Source organism: Excalfactoria chinensis, chromosome 6, assembly GCF_039878825.1.
Source record: "Excalfactoria chinensis isolate bCotChi1 chromosome 6, bCotChi1.hap2, whole genome shotgun sequence".
Lineage (NCBI taxonomy): Eukaryota > Metazoa > Chordata > Aves > Galliformes > Phasianidae > Excalfactoria > Excalfactoria chinensis.
The window spans coordinates 24,566,581-24,592,658 of record NC_092830.1 but is presented as its reverse complement, the minus strand read 5'-3'; the positions used below and the strand labels follow the sequence as shown (position 1 = coordinate 24,592,658).

The 26,078-nt window shown below is 39.4% G+C and overlaps 2 protein-coding genes across 3 annotated transcripts in view; both read left to right on the top strand.

Moving 5' to 3' along the window:
• The window catches only part of KNDC1 (kinase non-catalytic C-lobe domain containing 1), a 56,823-nt gene extending 47,222 nt beyond the window's left edge, over positions 1-9,601 (top strand). The window contains exons 21-30 of one of the 2 annotated variants that reach the window (XM_072340148.1): positions 894-1,007; positions 1,431-1,578; positions 1,819-1,998; positions 3,292-3,507; positions 3,834-3,916; positions 4,802-4,952; positions 5,939-6,061; positions 6,164-6,223; positions 6,656-6,813; positions 7,040-9,148. In XM_072340148.1, coding sequence (XP_072196249.1) covers positions 894-1,007; positions 1,431-1,578; positions 1,819-1,998; positions 3,292-3,507; positions 3,834-3,916; positions 4,802-4,952; positions 5,939-6,061; positions 6,164-6,223; positions 6,656-6,813; positions 7,040-7,271 — 1,465 coding nt within the window. In that variant the 3' untranslated portion in view covers positions 7,272-9,148. Of the gene's footprint in view, positions 1-893; positions 1,008-1,430; positions 1,579-1,818; positions 1,999-3,291; positions 3,508-3,833; positions 3,917-4,801; positions 4,953-5,938; positions 6,062-6,163; positions 6,224-6,655; positions 6,814-7,039 lie in introns of both variants that reach the window. The other variant, XM_072340149.1, reaches the window with a different exon arrangement.
• A 3,176-nt stretch (positions 9,602-12,777) lies between these two features.
• Positions 12,778-21,057, top strand: LOC140254192 (uncharacterized). Its single transcript, XM_072340564.1, has 4 exons — positions 12,778-13,069; positions 19,021-19,269; positions 19,421-19,617; positions 19,717-21,057. Exons 1-4 carry the CDS (start codon positions 12,907-12,909, stop codon positions 20,017-20,019), a joined length of 912 nt encoding a protein of 303 aa, XP_072196665.1. The 5' UTR covers positions 12,778-12,906; the 3' UTR covers positions 20,020-21,057.
• The last annotated feature ends 5,021 nt before the right edge of the window (positions 21,058-26,078 follow it).

Genomic DNA, 26,078 nt, shown 5'->3' with positions numbered 1-26,078 from the left:
TTTAAAAATCAGTGTATGTGATAAATCTTGGTTACTCAGCACTACATAAATTACCCTTTCTTGTCTTTAGTTCAGTGTTATTTCAGTGCATGTTTATTTGCAGAAATGGGCATAGACAAGTTAAAAGATAGTCTTATAGGAAATAAACCAAACTCCTAACTTTGGGTTTATTTAAAATTGAAGCAATTGATACTAAATCAAAAATCAGTAACTTCAAATCTTTATTTATCCTTTACTTATTTGAAGTTTAGCTCTAACAGTTGCCATGGAAGCATGGCTTCCAGCAGTTTAATAATTCTTCAGAACATATAATTTGAACATTCTTACTAATATGGTCTAGATGTGAAAATGTACAGGTTCTGATTTACCATCTTTGGGACTAATATAGATTGCAACCTTGTCTCAGGGCCCAGGTTGGGAAAAATATGTCCTTTAATCCTCAACTGAGGTGAGGGCAATGTCCTTCTAAGGTGCCCCTGCAATTATAGTATGGAGTACTACAAGTCTCCATCAGGAAATATTTTCTTGTTGAAAATACATACCTTTTATGCTTTTATTGTAGAAATTTTTAAATGGCATCAAATGAGATTATAGAAACAATGGCATTAAATGTGTTCCTATGTAGAATGCAACTTTTGATAATAAAAATGGCAAAAGTTCTCCACAAGATTCAAAATAGAGAAATTTCTTTTAAAAAACAAATTATAATATTACCGTTGACAATCAAAATATCAATGTGTAAAAAGAAAACAAAAACAAGTCAAAAATTCCTGTAGAGCTTGAGAGACTTAAATCTCTGCTATTGATGTTTTGAAGATATTTTTCGTTGCTGTACTCTAATGTGAGAAGAAATTGTGTTCTTACTTGTCTGAAGCTTTTCTTGTCCTTCACAGAAATGCATTTTTAGAAGGCTATGTGCAGCAGTTTCTCTACACATTTCGCTATTTTTGCACACAAGAGGAATTTTTGCAGTTTATTCTTGATCGAATTAGCAGCACTTTATCCAGGTACGGTAGTTTCCTATTAAAAAATTTTATCAAAGCACAATTGGTTTCCTCCCTTCACCCCACCCCCACCCCCCAATGGCAAATAGCTGTTTCTGAAAATAACTACTTAATTAAATTCTGCTTTTGATGTTTGTTTTTGTAAGATTCTCTAGGCATGTGAGAGTGAAATTGGAGCAACTGCTATATTTGGCAATATGCTATCTTCTTTAATCTTCTGAATTCTGAGTCTTACTTTTCCCAGTGTTAAGTTGTAAGTACAATGCCAACTTTGTTTCTATAGGGTCATGAATTCTGGAGACATGAAGCATAAGAATAAGATAGTACTGTCAATGCTATATCACATACAGACTTTCCAGCATTTATTTTTAAATTGGAATTGGATATTAATACCGATGCAATATTTTTGTTTTTTCTTCTCACTAGTGCAAGCCTGGATCCCTCCTCATCACTTACCAAAATATGTAACCGCAGTTTCTGCATCCTGCAGGCTTGGATTGAGGACTGCTACAATGTAGACTTTGCAACAAATGTGAACCTTTTACATACCCTAAAAGAATTTATTTCTTCCAAGGTAAAGCAGAAACTTCAATGGAAGCTTCAAAGAAGGAAAATAGCGTTGTGGTGTATGTAAGGTTGCTGTTATGGAAAAAATCTGTCCTAATTACAGTGAAAGTACAAAAAAGACAATACTGTCTTTGACAGCCATGTGGCTGGTTTTGCGCAGACCTTAATCCTAGAAGTATTATTTTGCTTGCTTATAATTTATCAGAAATTGTGTTCAATATTCCATTAATTTGTTTTTCATTTACAGGTTGCTCCATTAAATGGGTATGGTGAGCATTTGTTGACACTGCTTGAGGATGCTTCTGCCAGGAAATGTGGCAGTTCTCAGCAGTGCTCCAGTATGGAGAATGGTGAAGAAGAAGAGGAAGAGGATAGAAAAACATTACACTCTATATGTAAAAAGCTCTCAGAAGATATGTTCAGAAAGGTATGTCACAGTATCACAGTATCACAGTATTGTGCGAGTTGGAAGGGACCTTGGAGATCATCGAGTCCAACTCCCGGGATTCGAGCCTTCTGTGTAGCAGAGCGGCACTTCTACCACTTGTGCCACGGGGAGGGGGGGGTCAGTCCTGTCTTTAGACTGCACTGTATGGAAGACATTTCCATATACTCTTTTCTGACTAAAAAAATAGACTATCCAGCTCAAGGTCTAGATCCTGGCTTAGTAATATTTGTATACTTCCATTTTATTTTGAAATAAATTTTATTTTGAAGCCTAAGCAGTTATATATAATAATAATATATGTGGGTTTCATTTTTAGTCTTATATGCACAGTTGTCAACTGTTTCAGTAACAATGGATCATATCATCCAAATTCTGAGAGGAGCTGAAACTCTTAGTTCTTGATACTAGTGTGTGACTCGTAGATGCTTGGAAACCTTTTTTTTTCTGTTTGTCAGACATTAATACCTCTTATTGGGTGTATATACATATATATATATGTAAGGCTATAAATGCAGGAAAGAAGCCTTGGGGGATGAGGAATTTCCTTCCAGAACTTCAAAGCTTGTAGCAGAAACTGATATGAGCTCTATTAACTGGTTTGTATAGTCTGCTTCTGAAAGGTAACCTCAGAAGCTGAAATATACTATAGACTTCCACTGAAAAGGATCTTTCTGCCCAGTGACCAGAATGACATGTGAAAGTTAGGCATACAAATAGTGTTAGCATTGAATTTAGAATTATAAAATTATATTCTTGATAAAATTGCAGAATTCTATGGATTATATTGGAGATTCAGTCAATGAATGGCAAGACAAACAGGGAAAATATGGATTTATTTTAGTGTTACTGCATCATAACAATACTGAAAGCTGAAAAAAGGGAAAAGAATGAAAAAAAATAGTATTCATTTGGGAAGCACTGTTTGATATGAAGGAAAAAGTACAAGAAATACTGAGACCTGAGAAGTTTAATATAAAATATAAAATTTGGGAATATATGCCATTATAAAACAGCAAGCTTGAATACACATTTTTAAATACCAGTTGTTAATTGAGATCTGGCAGCCTCCTGCTCAGACTTGTTTATTGTGCATATTATACTTGCTTGAAATAGAAATATGAATAAACCAATTCAGGTCTAGCCTTGAAGATTAACTGAAGAGTTTTGCCTCCACAAGGGTATTTGTCTAACAAAACATTCCAGAAGGTTAAATCAAGGGGAGACTTATGTTGGCTTTAGAGAAGTTGTAGCTTTACATATTTTTTTCTACAGAACTTTAACTGGAAACTTTCCAAAGGTATGGGACCAATTGCACATTATCAGAGAGAGCGACTGCACACTATTTCATCGGTTTTGCCAAAGCCTTGCTATAGCAGTTTTACAGAAGAATTCCCAGTCTCCTTTGCTAAAGCAGACGAAGTGGGACCATATCTTTTAACAGAATACAGTGTGCAACAGCTTTGTTGTCAGCTGACATTACTGCAACAGGTACAAAGGACTAGGCTTACTTGGAGTACAAATTATATCTATCTTCTTGATATATACTCAGCCTCCTTTCTATACCATTTCCTACCTCATTTCAAGCTTAGTAGGCTTCCACTGTTTCATTATTCTTTGGATTAAATATTTCATTTTTCTCTTGAAATCTCTACAGTATAGAATGGGCTAATACTATTGTTAGGCAGTGATCCATCTGATAAATTTGCTGAAGTGAGGACAAAGAAGAATGAAAAAAGAAATCTGTCATTTTCATCCTCTAGCATTTTAAAAGAATTACTGGATCTAAAAACATACATCTTGTTCTTTCTGTTTAGGAATTATTTCATAAATGTCATCCAGTACACTTTCTGAATTCAAGAGCACTTGGCGTTAAAGATAAATGTGCTGCTGTACAGAAGTAAGTTTTTTTTATTTTAATATAAATATATAGCTGGGGTTGGAAAAGACCTCCCAGGATGAGTTGTCCAGCCCATCTTCTTTTAGTAAAGCTTCTTAGAGCCTGAGGTTAGTGTGCAGTAGGGTTCTGAATATGGATGGAGACTCCACAACCTCTCTGCAACATTCATTTTGTACCATAAGGTAGATGAAGTATCAGTCTTTACAGGTACAAAAGAATTTTCCTTTTGTAGTTCAAATGCAGAATGGCTACCAACCTATTTAACATGATTTGCTAAATGGTAGTTAATGTTTTCATCTGGCCACATGGAGTCAATTACATTAGATTTATGCTCTACTTCTAACATACTCAGTGGATTCAGCTGGTTTCTAATTAGTTCTTGTTATAGACATTGCCTGTAGTAGACATTTCTGTCTAGGGATCCGTTTTTATGGATTGTTGAAGGGCAAAGCTTAAATCAGCTGATTTATACTGATTTGGGTTTCAGACATGGGGAAAGAGTATGAAGCCACAATATATCGGGTTCAATTTCTTTAATGGTAGTAGTTTTTATATAAGCTGAAATTACTGGCTATTGTTTCATTAGCTGCATTTCTGCCTGAATGGCTTGTTTTATTTGATAATAGTGATGATTATGCCTTTATATGCAGAAATGTCCACTGTGTGTAGTTTTTGTGTAATCATATATGATTATCTTGTAATTACAAGAGAAAGTAACATAGCTCACTACATACTTTGTAAAATATTATAAAGCCAAAGCTATAAGTACTTCATGATTATTTTAAATGATTAGAATTTGGTACCATTCCTTCACAATCAGAATTTCCCTTAAAAACCCAAATTCAAAATGACTTATCTTTGTCTTTTTTTTCTACCTTTTTATAGAGCCGCCGCTACTGAGGAAGGTTCCTTTAAAGTCTGTAACCTGTTTCTATCAAAGTGTATACAAGACCAGTACCTTATACAATTACTAAGAAATGCAGACAGTGTCAGCACCTGGGTTGCTGCTGAAATTGTAACATGTCATACATCTAAGGTTTGTCATTGTTTTGTTGTGTTATTATGGAATATCTATATGTTAATGTGTATACATATACATTAATGTATAATGCACCTAGGAGTCGATATTTAACAACTTTATTTGTTGTCATTAGAAGCATCTGATATTTTGTAGGTTTTAAAACCTGATAGAAAGTAAGAAAGGGGTTGCCTGAGAAGAGGTGAAAGACTTCAACAAAAGCATCAGTGAAAGAAAAGACTGAAACAGTGGTGGAGTTACTGCAGTTAATACAGTCAACATTTCTGATAACAATTTCTGAAAGAGAATACCTGTCTTCTTTTCTTTTACTTTCCTTATTTTAAGTCATTTTGTAGATTTATATGGTATGGTACATTTCAGAAGTGTGTAATCTGGTTTCTATCTGGGCAGCTACTATTTTTGTCAAAACCAAACAGTAGCTGAATACTGTGATTAACTGAAATCTCAGAACAGTGTATACTGCTTATATACCTTCCTGATAGTTTTGTGGAAAGTCACTTATTAAACTTGATCAGTGTTTTGGCTTCTGAACTGAATAATATCTTAGTAAACACGTGTCTCTATTTTACTAGGCAGATACCACTTGATTTCTTTCTAACCACCTTAAAAAACCTGAGTCTACATCTGCTCCCATTTATTTATTTTAACTCTCAGAGGTCATACACTAAACCTCTCAATTCCCTTATCACTGTTTCTATTGGGTTATTTATTGGGTTTTTATTGGGTTTCCCTATTTTTAATTTTTCTCAAATCACATATGAGATAGAAACTTTTAAACAAATGTTTTGGTACTGATCGATCATATGAAGTCGATGTGTTTTGACAGCTTTTAAATGTGTATGACCAGTATCAGGCACTGTATGTGAACATATTTAAATGGGTATACCAATAAAGCATATTCCTAGCAAATGATTGAATGTAATAGTTTCTAAACCCACATGAGCAGAACAAAAAATGGTATATCTAAATTCTTTTTTTTCCAGCTGCAGGTGAGCTTGTTATCGAAATTTCTTCTTATAGCGAAGTCCTGCTATGAACAAAGAAATTTTGCTACTGCGATGCAAATCCTAGCAGGCTTGGAAAATCTTATTGTACGACAGTTACCAGTAAGTTTGGGAGTCTATATTGTAACTATTTTGCCTAAAATAAGCTTGTTCAAATATGGGCATTAATATGAGAAACAAATATGTGCTCTCTTTTATTATAAGGCCTGGAAAATTCTACCTGCAAAAGTAGCTGAAATAATAGAAGAACTCAAGGCTGTTGAGGTATTGTATGTAGTCCCTAAATAAAATATTTGTTTGGGAGTGAGGGAGACCCAAGTTCTTTTTAAAGGAGTAATGAAAGCCGAAATTAGTATTTTAAATTACAAAGGAGATTTTAAATTATTGTAGCACTGTTGTTTCTTGGTCCAGGTTTACATTTTCACCTCAGTTTTTCTCAAAAATGTATCCCATGCAGCTAAGAATCAAGAAAGTCATTTCAAAGCGAACTGTGAAATTAGATACATTTTCTTGAAGAATTCTATGGTAGTTTTTTTAATGTAATATGTTCTGAAAAATTCTAGAATGCAATTTTGGCTGTGAACTAGAATTTATGAAAAAAATGATACATAGTGCTCAGCACTTGAAGTGAAGAACTTCTTAGAAAGACTAGCCCTCATGTAATACATTACTTATCTGTGTGCATCTTCACAATAGGTGTTTCTAAAAAGTGACAGTTTATGTTTGATGGAAGGAGAAAGATTCAAAACACTTCCAACAATTCCATCAGCCCATGTTTTAGCTATGCATGTCCAACAACTTGAAACTGGAGGATTCACAATGACAAATGGAGCTCACAAGTGGACTAAACTTAGGTAATTATTATAGCTGTATGAAAGATACAATACTATCTAATGAGATGAGAGCTAATGCATTTCCCATCTAGCAAATTAAGCCTAGCCAATTCAGTCATTTTTACATTAAAGTGGACAAATACTGTAGAAGTAAATGCTCAGTGCCTTTTTAAAACTCCTTTAAACTTTTTTTTTCTGCTGTCAATAGCAAAAGAAACTAATCTTTTTTAACATATTTTCTTTCAAGAAATATTGCAAAAGTTGTGAGCCAAGTTCATGCATTTCAAGAGAATCCTTATACGTTTACACCGGATTACAAGCTGCAGTCTTACCTCAGACAAAGAATAACTTGCTTTAAGGATGCAGACATTTCTGCTTTGGCAGCTGACAACTGTGCCAACTTCCATCATATTCCAGCAGAAAAACATTCTCGGAAAATTCAGGACACGCTGCGCAGAATGAAGGCAACATTTCAGTAATTATTTACATTTCATCTGTTCTATTCCAAGTATAAAGTATAATACAGGATTAAACTGACTTCCTGAACCAATTCCAAAACAAATACTTAAGTGAAGTGACTTTAAATATTGTCTCAGTTTGAAATTGGTATATTACTTAATGTGGAATAGTAAAAAAAGCTGACTAATGATTCCTTGGCAAGTGGATAAAGGTAAAAAGACTAATTTTGTCACTGTCCTTTTGCATAAAATAATAATTAGCCTACAGGCAAAATATCTGAAAAGTACTGTGGAAACAACTTATACTTGCGGCTTCTGTTGCAAAACTGGCCTAGGATTATTTGGACTATGTTAATTTAGTGTTGAATATATTTTTATATAAACATAGTGCATTTGTATCCTGTCATGATGTGCATATAATTCAGGGACGCCACTACTATCTGTTGGCAGTTGGTGGTTTTTGCTTTTATGTTGAGTATTATAAAACCATGCTTGATGTAATAATTGTCTGTCTTTTCATTTGAGCATACAATGGAAGGAGAGGAGGTACCATGTTGTAAAGTTTTTTTTCTTTTGATCTTACTGTCATTGAACTAACCTGTTTCCACATGAAAGTACGATCTGAATCTAAATAATTACCACTTTCTTGCTTTGCTGCTGCCTCCATGGTCTTGTGAAGAAAGTAAACATGGGTTGATCTTCTGTGTCTGGTACAAAGATCAATCACTTTGCCAGTTGTGTATGTATGTATGTGGGCACATCTGGTTATGTCTTTTGCTCCTGAGGTTGCTCTTGTAAATTGCAGTGCTCCAGCAGCATTAAATAGGAGATAACTGTATTAACTTTTGATATGCATCTTGTAAAACTTTGGTGCTAACCTATTCATAGAGCTTATGCTTACAGATACTTAAACAGCAGTGGAAAGTGATGCTTTAGCTAGAAAGTTTGTTGAGCTACCCAGGTTCATGCAAGGTCAAGATCTTAAACCTACAAGTTAATTAAGATGACAAATAATTCTACCAGAGGAAACAATAGTAGTGTTGGAAGAGAAGTGGGAAAGGGCATGAAACCGATAAAAGGAGTTCTTTCCTGAGACTGATTTGCTGGAAATGTGTTTTGAAAAGAAGGAAAGTAAAATTTTGGAAAAAACAGATGTGAACTAATTGCCTTGGCATGTTTTAATGAAGGAGAAAGATGGGAATATGCACATCTGTAATATTTTGCAGATTGTACTATTGTATTTGACAGAAATGCATGTGTACATGGTAAATTGTAGTTTTTTCAATGTTTAAGAGAAAAGATTCTCCTTTTCTGATCTCAATGATGGCAATACATACCATCACAGGCCTTCTACTTCTCATCTTTCTCAACTGAACACAAGGTATGTCTGTTCTTTCCAGTAAATACTTCCATTATTTTTTGTACTAATATGCTAGCACTAGACTGATACTTGTACTCCTACTGGTTTAGATGCTGGAAAACTCAGCCTTCAACTGGATTTTCTTGCGTTTGTTCTGCTTTTAAGATGATTTTTTTTGTTACTTATCATATGTACATTTAACATGTCATTAGTTATAGTGTTCCTGCTCATGCTTGAGAAAGAAAAATATGTTTCTATTTTAATAAATTTTAAAAATATTTCTCTAAAAATTGCCAAATGTGAAAACATTTAATCATTACCTCCTATTTTTAGATAATACAATGATTTAAGATTGTGACAATAACCTCATCTTCAGAAATAAGTTCTCCATTAAAAAATTTAGCATTTATTTAAAGCCACGCCTTGCCTTTGGAAAAACAGAACAATTTGAAGTAGCATAAGCTTTACTAATGCAAAGAACTCCACAAACTTGTTCATGTTACCTTAATAAATATATTTTATATAGTTGCCAGTCAGGCTGTTGAAATTGCTTTTGTGGATTTACTTAGCATTTATATTTTGCACCCACCTTAATTAGGTCTTATATGTCTCACCATTTTTATCAAAATCTAAAGCAACTGCTACACCTAGAAAATATTGTTTTTATTCTGTGACAATAACCGGTGCTATACAAGAACTTAAAAGTCGTTTTGTATCTTCTGCATAATGCTTCAGTGTGTCAGACTTATTGTTGTTATAAATGCATAGTATCGAGGTATGGTACTACTTTGGGATGTTTTCATCAAACAAATAATGAAGTTTTTGTATTTAGACATCACCGTACAACCACAACAAGTGTAAGTATCTACTGGGGTAGGTGGGGAAAATCACCTTTGCAAGAAAACCAGTCTGCTTTTGTCCATAAACACAGATGTGTTTACATCTTACATTACGTGACACAGATTTCTCAATAAAGTTATGTCTAGCATCTAATGGTACTGCTTATTTATAACTAATGTACAGCAGGATTTGAGCTAAACTTTTCCATCTCTGAGGGGAATGTCCCTGTAAAAGAAAGCACAGAGCACAATGTGTGAAAGCAGCATTTGGTTTTTAGACAAATGACCTGTGGAGTTTCTTCAGTGAAATATTCTCTATGGGAGCCTTTCCAGTTCCTTGTGTTCATTCCTCTGCATTGGTGCTCTTTCTGTGTATCTGTGCAGGTCTCTTTCCCCAGGATCCCTGGGTTTTTCAGGACTCCTGCAAGAGTGCTGGGAACTGTGTCCTAATCATGTGAGCTGCATTGGAAAGCAGGTTTCCAGGATCCACAGTTCCAACTTTCAGAACCCTGTCAGGAAATGTGGATGTATTCTCTTGATTCCCAGGAAGTATTCTATAGAAGGCCAGACCAAGTAAGTAGGAAATATTTCATGAATCACCATTGATTCATGATTCCAGCAAGTTTCTTTCCTTGAAAAATTTTCAACCAGTTCTAAACTTTGCTTTTATGTTTTTTTCTATTCTTTCTCTGTTGGATTTGTTTCATAAGTGTTACTCAGACACATAACTTCTCAATAAGAGATTTGCAGGTGGTTAGAACGTTAAGAAATCTGTTTCTAAATAATAAATGAATAAACTACAGTTTGAAGGGAGGGAAGCAACAGTCCTTCAGTGATAGGCATGTGGATTGTTGTTTCAGTCCTCGATACTTCAGTGATAGAAAGATTGTAGATAAATGATTTTCCTCTCTCATAGATGCTTAAATGCAAACCAGTGTGTATTCATCCTTACAACACAAAAACTTACTGCATTCTGTTTAAAGTTTTTCTTTTTTTCTTCTTGCTTTTGTTCTTTTTAAGCAAATCTTTCTCAAAAATGCTTTTTATATGGTTATTTTAAAATGCATTTTGAGTTTGAGAAGGAATCTGAAAGCTTTGGAAATGCAGTTTTGAACAGTGTTTGAAAACTCAAATCCCATAAATTAAACCTAATTGTTAGAGTGCTAATCTTTGGGATGCGGTTTACTAACAGATATTGTTCAACTATAAATTACTTTCTGTCTTAATTTACTAATCAAAAATATAAATGTAAGAAATTTGCTGATAATCATCTAAACTGTCTGGTAAATCTGTCCTGGGTCTTAGCTGCAAGATTACTTTATTTCTTTAATCCTTCATTCTAATGTGAGGGGTTGGTCTTGTCCTGATGTTGACATTGTGTAGATGAAATATATTCTGGTTTTTGATAGATACTGAAGTAGTAATACGTTTTGTACTGGTAGAACTCATGTGTCATAATGAATTGAAGGGTTTGGAGTACTGGATAATTTGAGTTATCATTATCAAAAAGATGTACTTTGGAAGGCTTGACTGGGCACAGTTGAACATGAGCATCAGACTCAAAATCTCTGCAAATGGATTCTTGTTTGTGTCCATATCTCATAAAGATCATAAATAGAAACAGTAGTAAATTATTCGCTTCTGTAATGGATATTCTGTATTTTTTTGTAAACAAGCAAGGGAAACAGGACTAGGAAATAAAGCTGCTAGAAGTGGCAAATCCACTGTCGTTTGAATAACAACTGAATGATTGACAGCAGCTTTTGAAAACGAAAGGCTGTATATAGTGGGACTACCTGCACTTGCTGTTTCTTTGTGTCTTCATTAACATGTTCTGGTTTTTGAAGATTAATTAGATCTGTTGGGCTCTGCAAGCTTGCTAAAGACCAAGATTTAAATGGTCTTGACAACTTGAAAAAATGAGACAGAACAAAATAAGGTGTGTTATACAGACAAGTGCAAGGTTCTGTGTGGTAGGTGGGAATCATTATCTGCTTGTAGAGTAGGATTACTATTTTGTTTTTGTGGAAAAGGAAAGGTATAAATAATCCTTTATGCTAAAGGAGGAAGTGTCTTGATGTCCCTTCAGTGTCTTAATGCAGGGAACTGAAAGGGCAAAGAGTGTGAAGATAAAGGCCAAAGAAAACAGGTGACTCCTGAGATTAGTGTACAGGTCTCCAAACATCAGCACAGTAACAGCTCTCCATGAAGGTCAAGTTCATGACAAAATGTCACTACAAAGTATTGGAAGGAACAAGAATGTGCAGGAAGGAAAGGCAGGGGGAAAGAATACTGCAAGTACTATATACTAAAATGTAACTCAATATTGCACATAGTTGTTTTAAAATTTACCTGTGTATAAATTAAAAGAGCTAGGTACCATAGGGTACATAGGGTCTATAGAGAATGATGAATCAGAAAGAGTATGTGTAGACAATCAGGTTACTATTTCAGATTTTACTGTGATTAATAGAGAGCAACTAGTTGAAAATCTGAACATAGAAAGCATTCAAAAAGAAAGTTACTGTGAGGAGAAAAAAAAACAACAAAACATAATTCATGATTGAAAGGAAAGAAACAGAAGAGAGAAGCAGGATAACATCAGTTGGGTTTCAAAAAGCAAATTCCAATATGCTCAAGGATTTAGTACATAAACAATAGAAAAGCAAAATAGTAAGGATGGATTCTTCAAAAATTTTGTTACATAGTGTTCTTTGCTATCCAGAAGAGATGGTTAACTCTCAGATGGTGGTAAAACCATTCACCTTTTCACTGCCTGCTCTCTCAACAATGCATGCTGTGATCAAAGTTAGCAGGAATTAGTAGTGAGAATGGGAGGCTATCATGCTAATTTTGATGTATTACATCATTAGAAACTGATTAAATCTGTTCTGTAGTGAATGAGGAGCAAAACTGAAATGATCTTGGTGTTGTTGTATTTTTGATTTAGGGAGAATGTGTGACTTCCTGGAGAACTAGGGGAAAAAAAAAAATAGTAATCAAAATTGGGAAATTGAGACAGGAATAAGTGGAGGGGTAAGGAAATGAGAATGGCTTGGGGAGTTATGTTGTCAGCCAGATGAACTTTGAGACCAGAAGAGATACTGAAAAATCTACTTGAAATCTCAGTGGACTTAGTAATTTAAAGTGCTAACATGCATTTATCCTTGAAGTAGTTTTTGAAAAAGCTGATAGTCTCATTTGTCCCATTGGGATTCATTTCAAAGAGTAATTACTACTTCTTGTTAAATTGTGAAGATGAGGGGGGATGTATCAGGGTAGGGCTATCCACGTTAGGGTAGGGCCTGGGTCCAGTTGTGCTTGGAATTTTGACTAATGATATGAAGAATAGAATGGAAAGCATACCTATGCAACGTTTAAGATTAGAACTCAAAGTAATTGTGATAATGATTTAACTTAAAGTCTCACTCCTATATTTTAAAGGAAAAACTGTGAAATGAAAAATAACTGCAGAAGCTCAGAAAAAAACTCTTGGGACCATAATGTATCACAAACTGAATATAGACCCATCTGTACAGTTTTCCAAAATGAAGAAAATAAGAAGAAAAAAAGGCAAGAAGACCTGAGATGTACTTTGAGAGAGCCATATATGACAGAAGGTAATTATTTTGCTCTATTTGGCACTTGTGGACATCAGCAGGAATAGTTTACCATTTAGACACTGCATTTAAGAAAACATACAGGCTAAACAAAAGAGACTAGAGGACAACAATAAGAATAGTGTTTTTTTTTTTAAAAAAGCACAGATTAAAAGAATTAGACTTTGAAAAACTACATTGAGTAGGACTCAGTGTGTGTAATGTTGCTGTAAAAAAGCTTTTTGTAGCAAAGGACAGAACTAGTTTTCTCCATGCTCTGTGAAGTTTAAGGCAAGGGGTATTAATTTTGAAGCAGTGTTGATTCTGTTTCAGTTTTTACATTGGGAAGTGTCTTGTTGAGCCTTGGGTAGGGCTCAACAATAGGGTACCCACCTGTAGGATCCCTTTTCTTGTGGACTTGTGAGAACAGCTCAGATCAAATTGTGATGAGTGCACACACACACATCCTCTTGCTCCTGTCCCTGAGAGTGCAGAGGGACTCAGCAGTGATCTTCAGTCCTTTCTGTGTTTTCTGTCAAGTAGATTGGACTAAAATTCAAATATTTACTTGCAATGGGACAATGTTTTTCACCTATTTATTACTTTTGTCACAAATGTTCAAGTTTTTTATTACTATTTTTTCACATAATAGAATAGGCATGGGCAGAATGTACATTACTTGAACTCGCGCAGGCGATGTTACGGAGGAATACAACATTTTCATTATATACGTATGCTAATGCAGTGGGAAAGTGGCTTGATTCGAAAAGCAGAAGAGAGGCAAAAGCCCTCCGTGTGCATCTGTATGTTCAGGGTGAGTGGAAAGCAAGTTCTGTCGGTCTTCCCTCACTGCCAGGAAAGCCACTGCCTCGACTAAACTTCACCTTTTCTCCTTCCCTATCGCGGATGTTTCCTGCATGTGAAGTCTTAACTATAACCAGGAGGTGGCACAAGAGAGCCTTGCAACATTTTATGCTGTACGCGCCTCACTGTGAGCAAAAGTATAGTGAGAAGTGATTCGCTTTCCAGCTGACTATGCAAAATGTGCCCGTTAGAAGCCGGCAAACATAAAATAGCAGAAGCTTTTTGCATTCCGTTTGTAAAACGAACATATGTGTACCTGCTCCCTTTAATCCTCTATCTTTTGAATCTTAGTTTCCTACCTTTGATTTGTGAACCCTGTCAAAGGAAGTAAATTGCTTTGCTTGGGGAAAACACAGACACTGAATCACATATTGTAAGTGTAGAGTTAAGCATCTTACCTAACCGTATTCCTGCCCTCCCCCATTATATGCTCACTTTTCCCTTCTTGTTAAGCTCAGAAAGTGTCAGGATGGGTCCATGCTCCCCTGCTTTGATGTGCAGTAGATGCAGAGGGTCAGTTGTCCTCTGTTGCTATGGTTCTGCATTATTATAGGGTTAAAGTTTTCTTCCTCAGCTAATAGTAACCTTTCCAGAATACTTGATGTGATTGGATTAAAAAAATAAATAAATAAATAATAGGAAGAAACAGTATAATACAAGAAAGACAGGAAAGGGGAAGGAATAATTAGAAATACAAAATGGAGAAGAGCTTTGAAACCCGTTTTTTAAATAGGTAACATTCATTCCCATTAATGTAAAGAGGCTGGTTTTGGAGCAGTACAATGATCTGATTTGTGTTAGGTGAATGAAGAGCCAGTAAAATGTTTTCACTGCTCAGAGCTATGCAGTGTTGTCTAGATGACCCAGGGAAGCCAGATGTGATGTATTATTTCCCTGCTGACATTGTCATGCTCAAATGCTGGTTCTAAAAATAGATTAATTATGTGATAGCTGAAAGTGAAAGGTTTCTTTCCGGAAGTGATAGTACAGCTATATTTATTGAGGAGGAATTTGTAAGAAACAAAAAGTGAAAATAGTGCATGAAATGTTCCGTTGTCAGTTTTATATTAAACAAGTTGTTAAATTTAATTTCAGAAGTTGCCATCATGGGAACATTTATTCTTCAGCTAAGACTAACAGTGAAAAAGCCCTTGATGTAACACACCTGAAAAAGCCTCACAGATTTTGACAAGATTTTAAGGTGTTTCAGTGTTTTGATGTTTTGTCTTGATCAGACTGTCAGTCCAAGTGACCTGAATAATTGTTAAAAACAATGGGACTCATGTGAACTTATATATATGCATTATTCTGCATAGGTGTATTTTGTATTCCTGAAGACAGACTTGCATATCTGAAACTTGACTGCTTTTCAACTCTAATAGCTTTTTTTTTAATAGTTAATAATAATAATGATAAATCTTTTGCTAGTAACCCTGCCTCTGTAGCAACAGCAGTACACTTTTAAATACAGTTCTGATTTGTAACAACTTTGAATTCGTTTTTAATCTGGCTAAATTGGGTGAGAGCTTACTAAAGCCAATCCAGATAAGTGTTTTCTTCCAGCAGAACTTGTATTTTTAAAAAGATTTCACAGGCTGTTCAGCTGCTGGTAGCAACCTCATGGTAAGGGGCCATGAGAGCTCCCAGCATTTTGAGCACTGTGTTGATTTATATCAGTTCCAAGCACAAAGAGGAATTTAATTTTCATCTTTACCTTTGTCAGTCTGTTTATTCCAGGCTCTCCTGGTATTTCTACTCATATATTTTTCATTTTCATTTTCATTTCTCATGGAATAAAATAGCTCTTCTTCTGTCAGGGAGGAAAGGTATCAATGATAAAGAGGTTGCTTAGAGGCCACTTATAATGGTTTTAAGTCCTAAAGAGTGATTTCTCAGAGACAGCAGTGGTTGGATAAACATGCCAAGACTAAGACCACATAAATGGCACAGCACCTGCCAGCAGTCCTTGCTTCACTGGGCATCCCTTGGAAAGAATTATGCATGCCCATAGATGAACACACAGATGAATCCTGCATTGTCCTTAGCTGCCTTTTTACTTCTTTATTGCATCACCATCCTGCTACTCCCAAAAACCATGTGCTCACTCTACACCAGTCTCACAGGACCCTCCATTGTAACAATAAAGAGTAACCTACTCTTAGAAAATAGCAGTTCCTTTGGTCTTCTATACCTTTGCTGCATCAAGGCAAAATGCTGGCAGCCACATCCAGTACCACTTCTGAAGGTACTTGGAAGCCCTCAGTTACTTTCCCTTCAGTTCTTTCAAAGCTTCAGAGGGAAGTAGATGTTTCAGAGCACAGGTTACTCAGCTGACTCATTAGTGCAGAATTGGCCTTTGTATAGGAAGATATGGAAAAGCAAATAGTGCTCAAAGTTTGGGCTGCTATCCCAAAATATCTGCTATCAGCTGCATAGTAGGTATCCAGGTAGGACTGCCCAGCTCTGCAGATGCTCCTAGCCTGAGACCAGTGCCATGTTAACACATTTCTGCAGGGCTGCCTTGTATAAGCACTGTTACTTTAGTCCCATCCTGTTCCAGCCAAACCTCTACAAAGCCATAGCATGGCCTCTTTGACTGCAGTGTCTGCTTGCAAAAAATACAGTGGTCTGTGTCAAGTGACAAATCTCATCTCACTGTAGCTTCCCTGAATGCTAAAATGTTTCTTTCTACATCACCTCCAACAAGATGGCTGGGCCTGGGCTGGTTTTTGGCATTACAATCCTCAGTCTCCTTTGGTCTTCAGGGGCTGCCTTTACTTATCTTCACAGTAAAGATGCTGAGTCCACAGAGAGAAAAACTGTGTTTTGTACAAACAGCTACTGTCATTTTATTTGGCAAGCAGATCTTAAGACTCTTGCTAGGGGCAGTCATTTCTGTGTCTGAGCTCTTTGTCTCTCGTCTTTGCAGCAGCAAAGTGAAGGGGCAGCAGTCTCTTCCTGCTTATCTCTGCAAAAGCCCAGGGACTTCAGCATAATCAGGTTTTTGGCCCACTAGCATTATCAACTGATTCTAAACATGGTATTTCTAAATCACTCTTTGGCGTGAGGTTTTCCAACAGACACCTGGTGAATAATGCATAGGAATAGAAAGAGCTTAAGAAATATAGGTAAAATTAAACTAGGAGCTGTTAAATATTGTAGAAATTGTTACTTTCAGAAGTCATCTGCCATCTATCCAGGATGTTTATACAATTTATGGTATAATAGAAATGACATTTGGTTTAACCTTGTCACAATATGATCAGTTTGTTTCCCTAAGCACTCAACAATTGATGCCGTATTTTGTCTGTGAAATTCACCTCAGTAAAATGCTCTTAAAGAACCAGCAGCATGTAAGATGCAATTTGTAGCTCAGATGGTGAAAATGTCTTAAAATTTGTAAAGAAAACCTGAGATTTCTATTTTATAGAACACCATCATATGTCACATATTCTTTTTTTTCCAATCCAACTGCTTGCCAATGCCTTTATTACTGACAGTACATAAAGCTGTTGAAGTCCTATAGACTATTTTATATTTTTTGTACTTATAAACATAAATATGTATTTATTATATGTATACATACAGCATATGTAGTATCATACCATGAATGATTTATACTTATATGTATATATCTAATACTGGGGGGGGGGGGGGGGGGGGCGAAGGTTGAAAATAAACTGGGCATGAGGGACATATTTATCTCCTTGGGATGGGATTTAATGATGGCTGGATCTAACAACCATATTCTGAGTGAACGGGAGGTTGAAATGTAGATTTTAGGGAAACATAGGTGAAGATGGTTTGAGTAAAACTCCTTACTGTATTGATTTAAGTAAAAAAGATATGAATATATACTATTAAATTTGAAAACATTTAAATATTTAGATGCAAACTCAGTAAGTAGGAGGGGGGTTCAGTCTTTGATCCCCTACCTCACCAACAGCCTGGGAAATAGAGCTGTGGTTACATTAACTATGACCAGAGAAGTGAATGCCGAGTCCAAGGAGGACTGGCAGAATAACAGAACAAGCAGTCAGACAGGCAGCAGAGCACTGGGTTTGTGTGCAGGTGGCAGTGGATGAGTGTAAGGCAGAAGCCTGCAACACTGGCAGGCAGATCAGACCTGCAGTCACAATTTCTGGAGGTGAGCTGATATCATGCAGGGCTGGGATGGGAGTTACCAATGGCAAATTTGTGCTCATGCTTGGTTCTAGCATGGGAAGTGAGGATCGAAAGGGAAGGGAATTCATGGTTACCCTGCAGTGAAAATAAACGTCCTTAAGGCACTGGAAATCATTTGTCAGTGTACTGCTGAGGCATTACTGCAACAGCCAAGTGTTCCTAATGTACACAAAATCCAAAATGGATGGGAGCACTTCTGAATGGCACACATAAGGTGGTAAAGGGAATGATATGGAGAGTGAGATAGCAGAGAACCCCGTGTGATCTGTACAGCTGGAAAGATTGGGGAAGGAAAATATGGCACAAATTCTGTTACCAAAATTGAGCTAATTCTAAAGAATGATTGTCTTTTTCTGATTCTTTAGTTCAGAATACTGCTTTACATAAGCAGCCAGGAGGCGGCCCGTACAACTCAACAGCCTTGGCATTTACTTCTTTTTGTTCACAACTTTTTCCTCCAGCCCCCTCTCTCAGCAGCCCCAGCACGGGCTGTTTGGGGAGCACAGTGCTCAGGCCAGAGAAGAGCAGGCTCAGAAAATCCGTTTAGGCAGAGGCTCGTCCGCTTGAAAAGAAAAAAAGCCGTCTCTCGAAGACCCGCCGAGCCCGGGGGAGGGGGTCCCTGCGCGCTTCCCCGGGGTGCATTCCCCAGTGCCATTTGAGGCCGCTCAGCACCATAAATGCCATTTGCATCGGGATAGGATGCAACAAGAGCTGTAAATCACTGACGGCGGAGCGAACACCTCCAGGGGCAGACACGGCGGAGCCGGGCCTCCTCGAGCTGTGGCAATGTGTGAACGGTATCTTTTGTTGGGGGGGGACTGATGGCAATTAGATGATACTTATCTGGCTCTTTGATGTGTATTTACACAAACAACGTTTTTCCTCCGGGACTTGAGGTATAAAGGAGTCATGCTTCTCCACAGTATCCTTATCGGCAGCTCCAAAACGCAGCAGGATGACCAAGGCCCCATTCTCCGTGGAGTGGCTCTCCCAGAGCAGCCAGGCCCCAAAGAGTCCCACCCAGGGCACCCCGCGCCGAGCATCGCCCTCGGCTGCGGGCTGCCGACCCGCCTCAAGTTCCAGATCCGGGATGAGCGAACGGAGCAAGGAGAAAGGCGCCGGGAAAGGCGGCAGGAGCAGCAGGGAGCCTTCAGCAACACCCCCCGCTGCAGGTAACCGTGACCACCGACTCACTCTGGGTTGGGAGCGCTGCATGAACTGTGTGCCGCTCCCTGGAACCAGGGAAGGGATTGAGGCAGAAATGCATTGAGTCGGGCGAGCATCCCTCGGTCCTTCCTGACATTTTTTTTCTTCCATCTGCAGGTGCAGCGGGGCAACCCTCAGAGGAGCGGAGCCGCGAGTGCTCGTGCCCCGAGGAGCCGAGAGGCGGTAGGCGGCTGCGCACGGCGTTCAGCGCCGAGCAGATCAGCACCCTGGAGAGCTCCTTCCAGAGGCACCGCTACCTGGGCGCTGCTGAGCGCCGCAAGCTGGCGGGCAGGATGCGGCTCTCCGAGGTGCAGGTGAGCACGGTGTGGGGAGCCGGGGCGGACGATGGGGTGGGAGCTGGCTGATAGTCTAGAACAGGATCTCAATTCTTGCCCGGCTCTCTTTTCCCTCAGATCAAGACCTGGTTTCAGAACCGCCGAATGAAGCTCAAGAGGCAACTGCAGGAGTTGAGGCCGGAGCCTTTCTGCACTCCACCGCTCCCTTTCGGACCTCAGGTGTCCCTACCACTCACCTACATGGCCCGACCGCCGCCTCTACCCGGGCATGAGGCTGCCCCGGGGAGCTTTGCCTTGGCAGCGTTGCCAGCACCCGCTCTGGACATCAGCAGCGCCTGCAGAGCACAGCCTGTCGGCTTCTGGGCAGCACCCTGCTTTGTAGGGTACAGGGATCCTAGGGCTTTCCTGCTGAGTGTCTGACCCGCTTGTATGGACCATGACTAAGGAGAATTTGCACTAATGATAACTATATCTGGGCTGCCCCTGCCTGTATCTGCCTGCTGGAGTTCTGGTGCAGCACTGAGCAAGGTACTGATCGATGATCCAGATCATGGACTTCAGGCCAAGCTACCCAGCAACGTTCAAACACAGTGGGGTAAATGGTAGCGTACATGGAATCACCCAACAAACTTAACATTTTTTCAGCTTTCATCTGAATTTGTCACAAGGACTGCAGAACTACTTATCCTGCCCTGAAAGAGCTCCTCCCCATTAAATGAAGCACAGTTCTTATTCTCTAGATCTGCCCTGGCCCCAATAGAGAAAGAATAATCTTTCTTGTTTTGTACCTTGCAATTTACTGAGGGTACATACAAAAAGCATGAATTTCCCCCATTCCCTTTAACAGTTGTCCCAATCTCAGCTGCTTCCCATATGGCACTTCAGGAGGTGGCTGTGCTTTTAACAGGACATGTAGATGTATCTGTAACTAGTTACCAATATTTATTACTGGGCCTGCAATGACAGCAGAATTTGTACTGGAGACCTTGAAATAACATATATAGAGTATGATTTTTAGGATATAAAAAGTGACTTTCTATATAAATATGAACATACCTCATCACAATTTCATGGGTGGCCTCGGTGGATTAATGAGGTCCTACTGAATAAAACAGATCTTGGAAATATGCTGGATCTTGGGATCTGGCCTTGCAACTTACTAGTGTCTCAGTCTTGCATGCGCCTAATGGGGTATGAGGGTGATTATCAAAAGAAATGCAACATTTCAAAGCTGTTTTTCACTAAATGACAGTAAAGTTTGTTACCATTATGCTGTGCAATTTTTGTTTGAATAATGCTCATGATTTGATAATGTCTGATGATTTGATTAAAATGGTCTGATTTCAGGCTAGAGAAAGGGCTCTATGAAATGATCCTTGACTGATATAAGCTGTCTTGAAACTTTCAAAGCTGATTGTGAGCTAACATGAAAAGAGAAATAAATATTTCCATCACTTCAGAGCTGATCTCTTGGCTTATTAGAAGATTTCCGGTGCACTTATAATGTGGGCTTTTATCATGAATGTCTGATAATTACATTCATTATCATGAATGTCTCTGCTAGTCATTCTTGAGTGCAAATATTTCATTTTTATGCAGGGATCACTGTCCATTATTTGAATACATTCACCAGGTTCAGAGTAACTTGTATGTGCCTCCAAAGGTCATAGTCCTTGATTTTTCTGAGTAGCTCCCACATTTGGAAGTCTCCTTAATATTTTAATCCACACTGCATTTGTTTAGTCTTTTGAGGTTACTATTTGCCTACAGATGCACTGTTAATGTGACTCTAATGCAAGGGTTTCAGAAAAGCAATAAGGAGTTTAGGTGCTATTGATCTTCCTGAGGCTTTTTTGGAAAGATATTTTGGAAAGATTTTTTTTTGAAAGATATCTTATTGGAAAGATTAAGAAGAATTGCTAAGAGGAGATAAGGAAAAAAATCGAACTGGATGTTTATTTTTTAATTCAAATATTACTAATTGGCTGTATTGATTTGAAGGGGGAAAAAAATTTTAAAAAAAAAAAAAAGAGAATGGGAGGGAAAGAAATCCAAAATTCTATTCATCTCTGAAATATCACTGGGAAACAGAGAGGTCTCCAAAAAGTTCTTCATTGGTGAATACTTGCTCTAAAGCAGAGACATTTTAGAGACAGCACTACACTCAAGATCAACAAGTATACAAGTTATCTAGAAAAAAAGAGTCAAACTGACTGTCCCATTTTTAAGGGGACAAATGTGGAGGGGTTAAGTGGTCTTATAATCACGAAATGCCATCAGAACATCTCCAGGTGCTGTCTTATATCCAGGCTGGGGGCACACAACCCTTGTGCTGCGGACTGGGGCCGTTGAAACGCTGGGGAACAGCCTGGCCCCAACCAAATGCAGCCTGGGGGGAGCGAGGGAGATGAAAGGGTTCAAGGGAGAGAGAACAATACCTTCCCAGCCGCAGAGGGGTGAGCCACTTCATAAGGATCGGGACTGGCTGGGGATAGAGGGTGATGGTGGGATGGTATGAGATTTAATATGAAGCCATGCAAACCTTGCCTAACTGCACCCTTCCACACCCAAGCATGGCTCTTCAGGGTAACTTTCCCCTCTGTGCAAAGGCCTAGAAGAAGCCAGCACAATGCACAGTGCTGCAATTTAATCCTACTGAGACTGTAGAGAGAAGCAGGGCTGTGGAGCAGTCTCGGAGTAGAGGCTGCCTGAGGAGTTAATGGACCTGAGTCCTGAGGTCCTAACAGAGGCAGGTCCTAGAAGGCTTTCTGGGCTTGGTCTGGCTAGCAGGGGTAACCGGGGTGTATGAGCTGCAGAACTAACAGCAAGGGAAAAGCCGAGCTCTGGTCGAAAAGGTGCTAATGATAACTAAACATAACGATTTCTTGGCCACGTGTATGCTCACCAAACACACGAAAAGTCTTATCCCTGTTTTGGCAGCCCCAACTTGCAAATATTGTCCTATTCCTCGACAACTGCTCCCACGAGTGAGAGGGGTGATGCTCGTTTGACTGAGCACATAAAGCTATCAGAAGATCCTCACGAACATACGTTAGCACTTATTCTACCTGAAAAAAATCTTCTTTCTCTAGCAGCTAACATTCCAGTGATCTTAAAAACTACACTGGAGCTCTGTGCTGGCAGCCTCTGGCTGGAGGCAGAAATAAAAAGGGAACGGGGCAGATAGCTGCCTGGGCAGAGCACGGGCCGTTCGCCCCGGGGCCGGAGGCACTCAGGGCACCGCAAGAAGCCCCACACTGCTCCACCAGAGCGAGCTCCTTCATTTCAACACCCCTTTTGTGTCTTTAATTGCATCACGGCCACCACCCAGGCAGGAATGCTGCCGGCGGGACAAAGCGCAGCCTGCAAGCCCACCGAAAATGGCAGGGTCTAGTGGCTGAGCCGACGAGGAGCAGTGTGGTGCTGGCGGCTCTCGCGAAAGGGGCTGTATAACCTGAAAACGGGACTCCCTGGAGAGGAAAAAGGGGTGGGAGGGTAGAACACTGACTTCAAAGCATTTGTCCCCACAGTGTGTGTGCAACCTGATTGAATTAACGCCGCGGTAATGGCAGGGAGCCGGCTGCGGCCCGCGCGTTAACGCCTGTCCCAATTTGGCGAGAGCAACCAACAGGGGAATGGCTGGGAATAGGGCCTGGTGCCCCCCGCAGCGCCCAGACACCGTGGAGCCACCGGCAGCACCTGTTAACGAACCAGGTGAAGTAATTCTGCGTGTCGTGCTAATCAGGAGGGATCTCGCACCACCAGACCATTACGTCTAATTGCGGCCCATTATCTCTTTCTTTGATACTTAATTAGATGCCAATTAACTTGATAAAACCAACCGAAACGAAAGGGGTGCCTCAGTTCGTTTTGCTGAAAGGCTTTGCCTCTTAAGTCTTTGTAACTATCCACCGTTTTTTTTAAGCCCCGGTCTAACGTAAAGGCGTTTGGTAGGGAACTGATCCCAGCAGTGGATTGGAATTCGGGAGGGGAGGTGCTTGAGTTCCCATTTCAGCTCTCAGTTACTCTTCCTGGGCAATTGCGAACAGCTGCGGAGGTGTCACCAAACCCCGGGCAGCGCTGGTTGGCGTGCGTGGGAACTGGGCTCTTGCTCCGTTTTGCTCTGACTCGCACCGAAGCCATTTCGGCGCTTTGTCCCTCCGTTGCGCAAAGAGCTGAATGGGAATTCCGTGGTAAATCGCTTTTAATGCAAAGCACGCGTTTGGTCCCACAGTGCTGAATGGGAATAGCTGCGGTGTGTGAGCCGGGAGGGCGCAGCGCTCGGGGTGAGTCAGAGCATTTGTTATTTATGGTGTGTCGGCCCGCATTGTTCCCGTGGGCAAAGGAGCGCCTGGTGATGGCCCTGTTAGTGTTCACGGCTACTTCAAACAGAAAGCATTCATTCCGAAACAATCGATCTCGTTGATGCCTAATTGGCTATCTAATAGCACCTATCAGGACATCAAAGGGCGCGCTGGATAACCTAGTTAGCATTTCCAAAGGGGAGCAGTGAAGGATACAAACAGTGATCAGCGGTCTCACCGCCCTCCGAGCCGAGCCCTGAGCCCTGCCGTGTGTTGGTGGCCGCGTCCCTTCCCGTAAGATGCTGGAAGGAGACTCCCTCTGTCTCGGGCTTTCACCAATTCACCTACAGATTTGCCCAGTTATGCTAGAAATTATTTTGCTTGAGAGAGATTACTTTTTTTTTTTTTTTTTTAAATTTATTTATTTTTCGATTTCTGGCCATAGTTTCTTATGCTGTTGAGCAAAAGTAGAGGCAGTGTATGTATGTTAATAGACTTGGTACACTGGCCCTATTCTTAGAGAATACAAATACTTCAGCTTCTAATAGCAGCTCTGGGAAGACCAGAGAGAGGCCTTTCGGTATCTAAAGGGGAACTACAAGGAAGAAGAGGACAAACTCTTTAGTGAGATCAGCTGTGATGGGATGAAGGAGAATAGTATCAAACTAAAACTGGGGAGATTTATATTGGATATAGGGAAAAAGTTTTCTACAGTAAGAATGGTGGGACATCACCCAGAGAGGTGGTGGGTGCCTGAGGTCAGGCTGGATGGGGTCTCTAAACACCTGGTGGAGCTGTAGGTGTCCCTGTTCATTGCAGGGCAGTTGGACTAGGTGGTTTTTCAGGGTCACTTCTAATTCAAATGATTCTATGATTCTGGTGCAGTGTGAGCCTCTAAAACCTGGTACGGGGGAAGTGCCAGCAATGTTTTTGGTGTTGTGTTTTTTTTTTTGTTTTGTTTTGTTTTTTTTGTTTTGTTGTTTTTTTGTTTGTTTTTTTGGTTTTTTGATAGCAGATATAACTCCAGTGATACAAAACCTAATGTTTTTAGATTTAATGATCCTAATGGATCAGAAAAGAAACAAAATCGTCTCTAAGTGCCATATTTCTGTAGGAGGTGAGGAGGGAATTTCATTCTGCCCTCCCAGGATCATCAAAGCTCCCAAGTTTCTCAAGTCGGCACCTCTTCCTGGTGGGAGCTGCAACAGCCCTGTGACACCTCCTATGCTTTCCCCATCTGTTACAAGGTTTTGTGGTCCACAGCTGTGGCTACCACCTCCACCAGGGTGGGGGTGGAGAATCCTAGGGACTTAAACATCTAATTTAATAGACAATTCCAATGAAATAATAAAGAAAAAAAGATTGCAGATCTCACATACTTTCAGCAAACAGTGGAATAAGTCAACTGCTTCCCTTCCCTACATCCTCAAATGACATAAGGTGACATCTGTTCAGGTATGTCACTAATCCAAGTCTTGTGCCTGGCTTAGTTCTGGCAGTGGGGATGAAGAGAACTTCTCTGGTAGCTGTGCATTGCCCTGTGTCCCTGGTGTAATTCTGAGCATGAGGGCTCTTGGGCTTGGCAGAAGCTCTGTCCTGCTGGAGAGCCACTGGAGATACCCCTTCCCCTGGGAGAGCACACTGCTTGCAGGTGTGTGCTTGACTCAGTAGCTGCTGAATCACAGCAGTTTCTGGGTACCACAGCATTTGGTCTTGGTGAAGCAGTTGGGCTCTGCAGTTACTTGCAGTGCATCACATATGTTGAAGTTGTTTGCATGACCTGTGGGATGAAGCCTTGGGTGGAATTTGGTCAGGCATGGGGTTATTCAGAAACGGCTGCTCTGAATTAACATAGAAATAGTGAGAATAATGGTACATTTATTTTATTTTATTTTATTTTTTTCCCTGTGAAAAGAGGGACTATGCACAGCTGTTCAGAAGTAGCTATTCAATCTGGATGTGAATAAAATGAATGTGCAGATTTCAAGCTTTTTTTTTTTTTTTTTTTTTTTTTTTTTTTTTTTTTTTTTTTTTTTTTTTGGAGAACCTGGTACTTTGGACCGGTAAGGTTTTAGAAGCTGTTGGTTTGGTGGTCCTTATGAGTGTGTTTCTGAGACAGGGGGGAGCCTGGTCTGCAGCTCATTGCCCAACTGCTTGTGCACCTGCATGGACTTA